This window comes from Pristis pectinata, chromosome 14 (assembly GCF_009764475.1).
Source record: "Pristis pectinata isolate sPriPec2 chromosome 14, sPriPec2.1.pri, whole genome shotgun sequence".
Taxonomy (NCBI): domain Eukaryota; kingdom Metazoa; phylum Chordata; class Chondrichthyes; order Rhinopristiformes; family Pristidae; genus Pristis; species Pristis pectinata.
Genome location: NC_067418.1, coordinates 16,570,557 through 16,584,543, shown reverse-complemented (window position 1 = coordinate 16,584,543; position 13,987 = coordinate 16,570,557). Strand labels below are relative to the sequence as shown.

Sequence of the window (13,987 nt, the reverse complement as noted above, 5' to 3'; positions counted from 1 at the left end):
CAAAAAGTATGAAGGCAAGGAGTTTTCCCCACAGAAGCCTTTTTTGGAAGCAGCCAGATTCCAATTTTAGAACTATACCACAAGATGCACACTGTAACAAATGGCTGAAGGAGAAGTGTGATGCATAGACCAATACAGAAGCAGTACAGGTAGATCAAGAAACTCCCATAGGATTTGAGGCACTACCTTCTGAATTTGATGCATGAGATTAATTATCTCCTTTTCCTTAGAAAGTTTGTACACTTTTCTCATGTCAATCTTGCACAGCAAGTACAGCATAAGGTTTAAAAGTGAATCTTCAGTGACAACCAAGATGAGCTTTAATTATAAATCATCTGCAGACAAGTAAGCTGCATTTAAATCATTTATTGGTCCAGCATACATATCTTTAGTTCTTGATACGGCTTTCCACAAAGTGGCTTCAGTGCATATTGGTATTTCTGCACTCATTGCCTGGAAGACTATCAAGCTTATTTGTCCACTGGTTTGCTACCACTATATTCCCAATCATTGACAGGAGAATCCTTGGCAACCATGTATTTGGATCAAGCATACTGTATATTTGTCTCCAGTGTTAAATTTACACAGTTGTTGCCCCATTCAAAGTTCCAGTAGACTACAGGATTGTCTTTTATTCACTAATCAGTTTCAATGTGCAACATAATCAATCGGTCAACCAACGTGTCCACTGGGACATGGAAACAGTAAAGTGCTGATGGATGAAATGCTGTAAAGTACTTTAGAATTGGCAGTGTTATGTATTTATCATAAAGTAATATTTTCAGCATAAGCAGTTTTATGAACAATATCAAATCAATGGGTAAAGCCACTTAAATTAGTACCAGAAAATTTATCAAATACATACTCAAGTACAAATCCAAAAAAGCAAAGTGAAGCTTTGAGACGCAATCCACACCTTTGTAAATTAGATTTATAAACAGCACAACCAATTCTGTCTGTCTGAGACATCCTTATTCATTATCTACAAGTCCCTAATTCACGAGAGGAAATATAATGATCTTCAATCATAAACATTCCTAATGTATGATAAAAAAAACAATATGGAAATAAAGACGGAAATGTTGTTTGTATCTGAAGCTGTATGTGGAATGAAGTAAAATGCATGCAAAGTTGTAATGATATAATCCAGTTTCCAAAATCAATGTGAATTCTTTTAATTTTAAATTTCAGTCGATGAAAATGTATTACTCTTGCTTTTCAGTGATCGCTTCAAAATTGTAACAGAGAAATTAAATTTTAATTCTCAGATGAAGAATGAATATCCTTCAGCATCCATTGCCAGATTAACGCAAGGCATCCGCACAATAAAATAACTTGAGGTTGAGCATCACAGACAATCTCATGCTAAATCAAGCAATTATTTGACAGAAGTATTTTCCTCTATTTGAATATCAGCCTCATTTTTATAAAATGCAAGCTATGGAATTATATTATTGTATTATGGTAACTGCAATGTACAGAATGATTAGTTAACTTTTTCAAGTGTGACAAAATGAATTATAAACTTACAAAATATAATGTGTATATTTTGTAAATTTACAGACTTGTTTGAAAAAATATGAAAAAGCAGAGAATTTTTTTTAAGTGATGAAGGAACGAAAGGTATTGGTGTTCGCTGGGGCCCATGCGTCCTTGTACATGAATCACTGAAACTTAACATGCAAATACAGCAAGCAATTAGGAAGGCAAGTAGTGTGTTGGACTCAATTGCAAGAGGATTTGAGTGCAAGAGTAAAGACTTCTTACTGCAGCTATAGAGGATCAGGTGAAACCTCACCTGGAGTATTGTCAATAGGTCCGGTTTCCTTGTCCGAGGAAGGATACATTTGCATTACAGAGTTCAACAAAGGTTCATAAGATTGATTCTTGGGATGGGATGTTTATCCCACCAAGAGTGATTAATCAGACTGTGTCTAGAATCTAAAAGAATTTGAGGTAATCTCAGTGGAGCGTAAATTTCTTATGTTTAAAAGCAGTGATAATATTTCCCTGAGCTGGATGTCTTGAACCAGGAGCACAGTCAATGAAACAGGGGTTAACCATTCAGGACTGGGTTAACCATTACCCAGAGGGTAATGAATCTTTGGAATTCTCTACTTGAGGGCCACAAAGGCTTCATCTCTGAATATATTCAAGACAGAAATCAATGAAGTTTTTGATACTAAGGGAATCAAATGATGTGGGGCTAGTACAAGAAAGCAGCAGTAAGGTAAAAGATCAGCCATAATCTTGTTGAATGGTGGAGTGGGGGCAAGGGGCCAAATATTCTCTTAAAGGTAAGTTCCCATCCCCAATTGTGTTAATTCTTGTTTTCATTGGACAGTCAAAACATAGCCTCATTGGGCACAAGTGTGTGCTTTTCCGTAGATACAGATAAGATTGGCCATAAACACAGCATATCTGATGGGTATTTTGGCAAAGTGTACCAAATGTATTAAGTTATAATCACAAAAAACAACAAAGTATGAGGGATAGAAAAATATCGATAGTTCTAAAATTCCAGAGATTTTCAGTTATTAAATAACATATATAAATACTCAGCAAAATATATAACCTCACAACACATAAATAGTTGTTCTAATGGCATTTGGTTTATTAGAAAAATAAATGGAATTGATAATATGATAACAATGATAATAAGCTAAATTAATGCTGTGATTGTGCTTATGAGATCAGTTATTTATGGCTTTTAAATTGTATAATATTTGTACAGAGATATTAAGCAATATTGCCTGGGATTAACAATGTAATTCAACTGCCTGGAGTCTAAAGATCTTGATGTACCTACTTCCAAGACATTATGATGAGGTTCAAAGAGTAGATATCATTTTGTTTAGTTACCTCCCTTCCAATGCCCAAAATAAACCTTCAACAGTATGGTGGGCAACATGATAATGTAGCAGTTAGCGCCATTGCCTCACTACTCCAGGAATCCAGGTTCAACCCTGACCTTGGGTACTGTCTAAGTGATTTGCATGTTCTCCATGAGACCATGTCTGTTCCCTACAGGTGCTCCCACATCCGTAAGATGTGCTGGAAAGGTTAATGTCAGAGAATGAAAATAAGTGGGCAAATGGGATGGGATGGCTCTGAGGGTCGGCATGGATTTAGTGGGCTCGATGGACTCCTGTGTCATGGGTTTGTGGGCAGATCCAAAGCACTTGTCCTAAGCAGGCATAAATATCCATTTTAATAGTGTGCTGTGGTAATGCACGACATTATCTGGGGGGACTCATTTCTATTTCTGATCCTTTAACATCAAAGGAGAGGTTCTATCCCACTGTAATAAGACTGTTGAACAGTTCCCTTATATAATGAGATAGACTCTTGACCTCATAATCTACCTTGTTGTCATCTTGCGCCTTATTGTCTACCTGCACTGCACTTCCTCTGTAGCTGTGACACTTTACTCAGCACTGTTATTGTTTTTACCTGTACTACCTCAATGAACTATGTACTAACTCAATGTAACTGCACCGTGTAATGAATTGATCTGTACGATCGGTATGCAAGACAAGTTTTTCACTGTACCTCGGTACAAGTAACAAAAATAAACCAATACCAATACCAATAAACAATGAGCAGTGAAAGCGAGAACATCAAACAAACTTTTTTTCCAGGTCCAGGCAATTGGGCTATTACTGGTTCATTTATATTTGATCCTTTTCTGGGCATATAGCTCTCAGCAACCTTTACGTTATCTTCCTGCAGCAATATTGAAAGTGATGTAGAATAGTAGTTCATGACTGAGGAACAGGGAGCTGAGAACAAGAGGAGCATTCACAAGCAAATCAAAATATTTACATTTACAAAGCACTTATATATAATCCCAAAATTCTCTATAACCAGTGAAATAATTCTGAAGCATAGTACTACCGTAATGTAGGAAACAAGCTCCTGCAATGAGCCATACAATTATGATCAGATAACGTTCCTCAATTTTGTTTACTGTTAAATACTGGGCAGAACATTGATGATATCCCATCCTTCCTTCAAACACTTCCATGGGAGCTTTGTTTGTGGGAGTACAAACAAAGCTACCTGATGATCAGCCATAAACTACACCTGCAGGCACTGGTAAAGTCTCATGCCGAAAATGGTAGAAAAGAGTCTTTGGAGTATCTGGGCCAGCAGTCAGACCATCTGCTGTATGGATACCTGCTGCTAAAATGCACCAGGGCAAGTGATTAAAATACAGTTGTCCACAGCTTCTAGTTAGTGTGTTTGGCCATTCTTAACCCCCTAACAATTCAACCTTGGCACAAACCCCTGAGTTGTGATGCATTTTGAATCCCTTTAATAGTTTTCAGAGTACTATGCGCCTCCCCTTTAATTCTCTCCTTCTGCTTAAATTTTGCTCAGGCACAATTTTCCCTCTTTCTACAAACGGCCTTCATACCCCTGACATAGTACAATTGTGCGGTGTTATATTTTAATAGGCAGAATAAGTAGGTCACATACAGGTTGAATATTAAACATGCAACATGGGGATCTGGGGAACTAGAGATACAGATACAGAAAGCAATAGAAATAGCAATACAGGTTGATAAAATAGTAAGATTACAAAGAAAGGAGGTAAACTAATTTCCAGAAAGATAGAATCAAAAAATATGTTATTTAAACTTGTATAGATCCCTGTTAAACTGTAGTTAGTATACTGTGGACCGTTCTGGTCTCCATGTAATAAAAATGGTGAGGGGGTATAGGATAAAATGCTATGCAGGAGGGTTGCAGAACTGAAGGGATATAATCCATTTGGAAAAACTGTACAGAATGGTCTCTTTCCTCCTTAGCATAGGTGTGACCTAACAGAGGGCTTTAACATTTTGAAGGGATTTGATAAATTCGATGCAGGATTCCTGAAGCATAAACACCAGTAAAATTAACTGGAATGGATTGCTTTCTTGCTGCATTTCACATAAGTTTAAGTAAAAATTATATCTGGATCTGTGAAGAAAGTTAAAAAAAACAACTCGTCCATGACTTGTGAATCCTAGCAACATAATCAATTAAAGATAGCACAAGAGAAACAATGCAGTACTTTATTCCAGTTACAAATGGTTTTGTTTAAAATCAGACTCACATTGCACGCATCGTGTGCTTAACCTATACAAACCATGTTTTTACAATATACCTATGCTGGATTAGTCTTCATAATGCTCTCCATAATTCCATAATGTAACTGGTACATTGACAAATGCAGATGAAATATTACATAAAATCAGAATTCCATGCAGGCATTGCAAACTATTCATAATAAGAATGAGGAAGAAACATACTGAACAACACAAGAAGGCCATTTGATCCCTCAAGCTCATCCTGTTCTTCCTGTTAGATTGTGGTTTGTCTGGCTTTTAATTCCATCTGCACATCTTGGTTTCCCAACCCTTAGTTCTCTTAAAAAGCAAAATCTATGCTGTTGGAACTTATTGGAGAGCTGTCCTTATTGTTTCAGTACACAAGTAGATATTTTCATTATGATTTGGATAAGAATAAACTAAATTTATCACATAAATTTGTTACCTTAGCATAGACACAACTTTCATTCAGCATCCAGTAAGAACAGTTACGCTCACACATTGGACACATTAGAGTATCATTGGCTTCACAGATCTCCCTGCTAGAAAATGAAGATAAAATAAATAACTGGATGTCACTTGATACATCATGAGATAAGAGTCCCAAAATTTTCCAGACCTTTATGATTCCATCCTTGTTTTGTATTTGCATATTCTCTGTTATACACTGCAGATTTTATAGCAGTAAACATCAAAGACAAGTTTTTATACTGGGTTTCAACCAGAAATGTCTGCATCAGTGAGAGACAACATCAGATGTACCTCAATATAAAAGTACTGGTATTGTTATCATTACATTCCACTTTGACATACCCTTAAGTATAAATTTAAAAAACCTTAAAATCAGTTTAGGAAGTCCCAAACATCCTGGAAAAAGTGTGTAGGGTAGTCCCGGAGTCCATTGCATATGCTCAAAAATACAGGACAAGAATTTAGTGAGTTAAAAACCCATTATGTCAGACAGCAACAAAGTGGAAAAGAATACACAAATTTAAATAAACTAAGACAGTCATTAAATGAGAACAAATCGGTCTTTTAAATATCTGGTAGAACTGCCATAGCAAATTACAATACAATAATTAAACATCTCTTTATGGATTGCCTATAAATTAACTCAAAGACTCTGATGAATTAGAAAGAGGACAAAAATGAGTTGCAATAAAAATAGATACCAAATCTAACCCAACTGATGAAAGGTTGATAGATGCTTCTGTTTCCAGTCTTTATTGCAAGTGTATTTGTGCAAATGAGATCTGCCAGCTAAATAAAAGCCATTAAAAATATATTGGAGTCATTCTCCCCAAAAGCGTCTTGTCCTCAATCTTTAAAGGCCCTCCTAAAGGTGATAGGCTGTGCCCATCCAATAATAGTTTCAATGTGAACTTTGGAACGCAGAATGTGGAATATTAGGAATTATTGAGAGAAATACCATGCGTGTATTTAAGGGAAAGCAGAATAAGCATATGGGAGTGAGGGCTGTGCTTCTAGAGTTAGATGAAATAGAGGGCGAGGAGAGTCATTAGTGCATTACTACCTGTATTTATCATTCGGGACCAATGACTAGTTTTCTCTTGCAAAGTTAATGCAATTCCATATTATCTATTTTCAGTATAGGGTGACTCAAAATGGCTAGTAAGCTGGCAATCTCCCTCACTTCTAACTTACAGTATGTCTGAGTTTGCCATTAGTCTATAAAGCTGCAGCTTCACCAGAGTGAAAAGCAAGGGAACTTATCTATTACAGTAGATGTAAAGTGTCCATAAACTACCTAGAATCTGCCAATAAGACACTAGCCTCCAGTTATGATGCAACTTTAAAATGAATGTAGTGCAAAGGGTGAATGGTTTTCAATTTTTTGGCTGATGCAAGGTTATTATTAATATGAGGTTAAGGATTAAGAAGTGAAACTGCAGAATTTGCTCTGATAAGGTAATGGTTTTGAGTAATCGGGCAACAAAGATGTATACATGAGCTTCTGGAGACAATGAGGGAGATGGCAAAACAAAATTAGTCAATGAATAAATGGACAACAATGTCCACTGTTCACAGAGTTCAAATATTAATAAAACACAGGAATGAATTATTCCTTTGTAAGCTGAAGAACTGCAACTTTTGCCTACCTGACTTGGCTGTAGTCAGCTGTAAGTAATCCATAAAGAAATACAAGCACTCCAACCAGAGCAGCGGGAATAAGCATTCCAGTATACCATCCCAACCACGCAAAATACAGGCCAATCTTTTCACCAAAGTATCGCCTATACAGAGTGAGACAGAAGCATTAGCATGGCTTAACAATGTACTGGGCCCTTCTTCTGTGAAAGTCACTGAAAATCTATATTTATATTTTAAAAGGCCATTAAACATTGAATATTCAAATTTACTTTAAAAAAGAAATAGGCCTAGAAAATTATTTAGGTTGGTGGTGTTAATCATGCTATACAGATGAGTCTGCTTTTTACATTCCAATGGAATGAACATCGAAGGCAAAGTAAAACATGCTGATGTGACTATATAGCACATTTAGTGCCACTGACAGGGATGAATTTCCAGACAATGGTGTGCCGTAGATTTAAAGTGATGCTGCTCACAATAAACTCTGCTGAAGTTTTTTTTTAATACTTAAATTGAACCATCATAGAGCATTTATCCTCTTTTGAGGAAGAAAATATTATAATTGCATAAGACTGCAGAAACTCAATATATATCAGAGATAAATTATGTGTGAAATTAATCAACCTTATCTGCTGGATTAGTGTTTATTAATTATGACATAAAAGGTTCACAGTGATGAGGTTCACTAGGATGTTGTCTAGATTAGGAGAGGTTGGACAAACTTGGATTGTTTTCTCATGAGCGTCGGAGGCTGAGAGGCAACTTGATCGAAGTGTATAAAATTATGAGAGGCATAAACAGGGTAGACAGTCAGACTCTTTTTCCCAAGATGGAAATGTCAAATATTAGATGCCATACATTTTAGAGGGGGAAGTTTAGAAGGAAATTTATGTGGCAAGTTTTCTTTTTACATAGAGAGTGATAGGTGCCTGAAACCACATTGCCAGGGTACACGGCAGAAGCAGATGTGATAACAACATTTAAGAGGCATTTAGAAAGACACAGGAACAGGCAGGGAATTGAGGGGTATAGACCATGTGCAGGCAAATGTGCAGTTTAAAATGGCACCATGGTCAGCAAAGGCATCATGGGCTGAAGGGTCTGTTCCTGTGCTGTTCTATGTTCAATGTATGGTGGACATTTAGCCCGTCAGATCCATGCCGGTTCCCAACAGAACAATTCCATCAGTCCCTTAGCCTCTCTTTATTTTCTTGCAATTTATTCTCTGCCAAAAATCCATCACTCACTTTAGATTCTTTTTTGCCACCCACCAGGATAAATTGCAGTGGCCAATTAACCTACCTACACGTCTTTGGGATGTGTGAGAAAATTAGAATATCTGTTGAAATTCATGCAGTTGCAGGGAGAACACACAAATTCCACATAGACAGTACCCAAGGCCAGGTGTGAACCTGAGTCCATGGAGATGTAAGGGAGCAGTGTTAAGTGCTGCACCACTGTTTTTGAGTGAACAGCACAGAATGTACCAGTGTAATCTTGTGGAATTAATACACCATTATTTATAGAAAGGCAGTTACAATGTCTCGACACACTGACTCGGCTTTTATACTGCAGAATCTGGCTGAAGCCCAACCATTTCTCAGGATCACCCAAGTCTTTACCTATAACAGTTCAGAGGGAGGAAAAGTGAATGTCCTTCTAGTGTTCTAGATTACCAAATATCTGAGTACTTAGCTACTTTCCAAGTTTTACACTGGAAAGGAGAATTCAGTTTCTTAGATATTTACTTTGTTTTTAATCTATAATATTATGAGCCTTAATTTAGCATGGTGTCTTTTAAAAAGTCAATGTAAATCTGTTAAATATCTGTGCCACTGATTGCAAAGACATTGCCTGAGCAATCAAAAGAGGAATCTAAATACTAGCGGCAGGAAAAAGGCAGATGTCACCTCAAATCCTGCTTGTCCAGTCAACATAATATTGGTCTGATTGTTGGACTTAATTCCATCTTTCTCACAAGGTAGTTCGTGTACAGTCCAAACATCTGTCAGTCTCCAAGGTGAATTTTCCTCCAGCCACTGAGAAGGCATTAAGTCCAAACATGCAACTCGAGACAACCTACACCCACCCCCCACCCCTCTCCTGATTCCATGACTCCACCCAGCTTTATCCATTCTTACTGCTCTAGATAATTAGTCAGACAGGTTCAGGCACCACGCTGCAGTAGAACTGCTGTCTCTCAGCTCCAGCTTTGCATATTCTTCCTGTGACTGCATGGTTTTCCTCCAGGTTTCATCCCACATCAGAAAGGTATGCAGGTAGGTGGGTTAATTGGCCACTGTAAATTGCCCCTAGAGTGTAGGTAAATGGTAGAATCTGGGGGACGGGGAGTTGAAAAGAATAAAATGGGATTAACATTGGATAAATGTAAATGGGTGCTTGATAGCTGGCACTAACTCAGTAGCTGAAGGTCCTGTTTCTGTGCTATGTAACTCTGTGACTCTAGATTGAGAAAGGACAACTGGTGACCAGAAATTTCACCTTCTCCTCACCCCTTCCAAGCTCATAAAATAATGGTCACTATATGTTAACGTGGAAGGATCTCAAAGGGGAATGTGTTAAATCATATCAAGCTCTAAAAAATGAAAGTGAAAATGAAACTAATTCATCCTCAGCTCAATAAACATGACAACCAGAGGAATAATCTTCACTAAAGTTGTTGGAGGATAAACATATGTCATTGTGTTGGCCCTGAGGCTTTATACAATGAGTATGTACAAGATCACATGCAATACATTCTTGATGACTTCTCAGAGGTGTATGTATGCACATAATTGTTGCAGAGCTAATCAAGATCAGACATGCCCTTAATGTGTGTCGAAAATCCGAAATAACTCACAAACATTGCTATAAGCATACTTGCCATCATCATGTCCTATTGGTCAGAACTTTATTGCTCTATGAAACTAATATAACTCTATTTTTGAAATAGCAGCAGAGGTGCATATTATTTTGCAACTGCAACCATTGCAATGTAGGTGAAAAATGATGGCAAATAAAATACACAGACCACAAGTAAACACATAATTTACTCAGCCAGACCACAGCCTCATAGTACAGATAGATCATGAGCCCTTCATAGAACTGAATTGATATTTGTCTTATTCAGGCATGTTTGAACTCTTGCAATAAATAGCAACATTTGTAAAACAGAAGATACGAAGATGAACACTGTAATATTCAATTCTTAAAGAGATATGAATGAATACTAAATATTCAAAATGAGCCACAGTAAGCAGAAATTATTTACATCTTCTTGGCATTGCTCACAGCAGGAATTATAGTGCATTGGTTGAAAAGGATGGCACTCATTTACCCCACATCTGCAACCTCCCACTGCTCTCCTCACAATTACAGAGACCAAAATTTGATTTTTCATCTAAGTATAGCAGAAGCCAGAAACTCATAATAATTATCTAGACTAGGCCAAAAAGAAACAATTCCCCATGATATTTGAATCTCTAAAATTTAAGAAGTACTGCACAAAGATCTTTGAGATGTCTTGAAGTAAACATGAAAGGTGTTATATTAATATTTTCATTCTGTCCTTGAGCATAAAGTCTATTTCCTGTATCAATAAGGCACTTGAAAGCTGGACTAAACTAGGCCAACATGTGAAAAGTGAACATAATCAGAATAGATAATGAAAAATACTACTTATTCAGAGCACTTTCTTTTGATCAGTTAGGATATAACAACAGATCTTTTCATTGCTCACATTTAATTGATTTTTAAGACCTTTGCAAGGAATTCAAGTGCATTCCAATAGGTAGGTTAGGGTAGCAGCACCAGGGAACATGTAGCTTGCTAGCAAGGGGAGTAATGGATCAAGAACGAGCACTTTGGATGATGTGGGAATCGGGGAAAATTAGGAATTAGCGGCATTAACGGTTTTGGTTGAGGGCAGGTAGGTAGCATTCTGGGAGCTGGGACAGAGGCGACAGTGGGTTCAGGAGTTGGGAATGAGTTTGGATGCTGGTCAATGCAGTGCAGGGATGGAGGTGACCTAAAAGACGAAGGTAAGTAACTCTCTTCCCAAGCAGGTATCTTTGCCCAGATTGTAAAACCATGCTGGACACTCCTAGACATCTTTTTGGGATGTCACCTCAAATCCTGCTTGTCCAGTCAACATAATATTGGTCTGATTGTTGGACTTAATTCCATCTTTCTCACAAGGTAATTCATGTACAGTCTAAACATCTGTCAGTCTCCAAGGTGAATTTTCCTCTAGCCACTGAGAAGGCATTAAGTCCAAACATGCAACTCGAGACAACCTACACCCACCCTCCTGCCCCTCTCCCGATTCCATGACTCCACCAAGCTTTGTCCATTCTTGTTGCTCTAGATAATTAGTCAGACAGGTTCAGGCACCTTGGGAAGATGTTAGAGTTTCCCTGCTTTGAGCAGCTTTGCAAAAAGAATGACTTGTCCCATGTGTTCCAAATGTTGAAATCACATCAAGGGAGCAGGATGCCTGAAAATACCCAGTCAAGACAAGAAATGACCCAGAGTAGCTGTTATTGCATTTTGCTGCAGGAGGAGCAACTGCATTATGCTGACAAAAACAGTAATACACAAATTAATTAAGGTAAGATAAGATATCGTTATTAGTCACATGTACATCGAAACACACAGTGAAATGCATCTTTTGCATAGAGTGTTCTGGGGGCAGCCCGCAAGTGTGACAATGCTTCTGGCGCCAACATAGCATGTCCACAACCTCCTAACCTGTACGTCTTTGGAATGTGGGAGGAAACCGGAGCACCCGGAGGAAACCCACGCAGACACGGGGAGAACGTAAAAACTCCTTACAGACAGTGGCCAGATTTGAACCCAGGTCGCTGGCGCTGTAAAGCATTACGTTTACCGCTACACTATTATGCCTGTCACATGGTATGTCAGTTGACATTTCAGCAACTGCAGTTGATTAACTGAAAAGCAAAAACAAGTACAAATGCTGAAAATCTGAAGTAAAAACGCAGCAGGTTGGGCAGCATCTATAGGGAGTGAAACAGAGTTACTGCTTTAGGGGAAAGGCCTTTCATCAGAGCTGGAAATACGAGAAACAGGTGTGTTTTGAGTCCAGAGAGGAGGCAGGGTGGCAAGCCCAAAGAAGTAGCTGAGAAAGTGAATACCAAGGGTATGCAGGTGACAATGTTTTCAGTGCTCTCTAGTTAACAGGTCAACGAGTGCAGTTAGGGAGAAGAAAATGGAACATGCTGGACATCTGAAGTAAAAGAGAATGTTAGAAATACCCAGCAGATCAGTCAGAATCTGCAGAGAGAGAGAAACTGAGTTAAGGTTGCTGTTGGCTGATCTTACATTAGAACTGACTAGTTCCAAAATAAACCGAAAAGACGGTGACCTGAAATTGTGAAATTCAACAAAGTCCCGAGAGCAACAATCTGAGTTTAATGGAAGACAGAGTGCTGTACTGTCACGAACCAGCAACAAAAGAAACACACTGAGCATGATTCAGTGTTAAAAACTATTTTATTAATCACTATTTATGATAATACGTAAAATAAAAGTAAAAATGTTAGTATGTTAGAATTCAAAAATGTTAAACCTCGAACGTTAACCCCAAAACTAAACTCCTCGTGTGTGTGTGTGACAAAGTCCCAAACTCCAAGTTCCGGAATGGTTCTTAAAGTTCAGTTCCGCAAGCCATAAGGTGAAACATGAGCAAGGGCTTCTTCAACAACCACCGTTGTCTGAAGATAAGACGTAGATGTAGAAAAACAGAGAGAGAGTACATACGAAATCCAAATGTTCCATGATGGAACCCAAACGACACTCCAGTGTTTACTCGGTAGTGACTTCCTCACCCCGAAAAGCATCCGAATCGTGGTCGTCCACACACAAATACCTGTTTCTTTCTACAGGTCAGCAACAAAGTGAACTCCACCGGATTACTTCTAACTTCCATACATAGGTTTCAGTGGCAAACACAGTTATTGTTTCTCATCCATCGATAGAGAAAACAAGCAGGCTGGTGTCTCTCTCCCTTCTCTCTCTCTCTCTCCTTCTTCTTACTTCTTCAACAACGTCATTACGTCCTTTATCTTCTATTGACGTAAGCACGCCCCACACACACATAAACACACACTCTCTATCTTAAAGGGACTTTCACTGAGTCCGTAACACCTCCCACCTAAAAAAAAATTTTCCCAAGAAAAATTTAACCGCGCATACAGTTAGTAATGTTAATAATTATCATGCTACACAACTACAGACTATCAGATTAGTACAGATACATGTTTCCCATTTAACATTGGGAAAGACAATCAGCAATCACATTATCTTTGCCTTTAATGTGATTTATCATGAGATCAAACTCTTGCAAAATTAAACTCCAGTTTAACAGCCTTCTGTTCTTGTTTTTGACTCGGCTCAGAAACACCAATGGGTTATGATCGGTATATACAGTCAATGGTTTCTGAGCGGTGCAAACATATACACTGAAATGTTGCAAGGCTAAAACAAGCGACAGTAATTATTTCTCTATGGTGGAATAATTCTTTTGATGCTCATTAAATTTCTTTGAAAAGTAAGCTACAGGATGGTCAATATCATCAAGGTCATCCTTCTGCAACAACACAGCTCCTGCAGCTTCATCACTGGCATCTACTGCTAATGAAAATGGCTTTTCAAAGTCAGGTGTTTTGAGCACAGGATGGTAGCATAAAATGGCTTTCAGCTTCTCAAATGCTTCTTGACAAGAATCTGTCCAAACAAACTTTACTCCCTTCTTC

At 38.0% G+C, this 13,987-nt stretch overlaps 1 protein-coding gene across 1 annotated transcript in view; it reads right to left on the bottom strand.

The window, feature by feature from the left end:
* The window catches only part of ano3 (anoctamin 3), a 364,194-nt gene that overhangs the window by 110,126 nt on the left and 240,081 nt on the right, over nucleotides 1–13,987 (bottom strand). The window contains exons 13-14 of the mRNA XM_052029629.1: nucleotides 7,220–7,354; nucleotides 5,545–5,641 (exon numbers count right to left, since the gene is read on the bottom strand). Coding sequence (XP_051885589.1) covers nucleotides 5,545–5,641; nucleotides 7,220–7,354 — 232 coding nt within the window. The remainder of the gene's footprint in view (nucleotides 1–5,544; nucleotides 5,642–7,219; nucleotides 7,355–13,987) is intronic.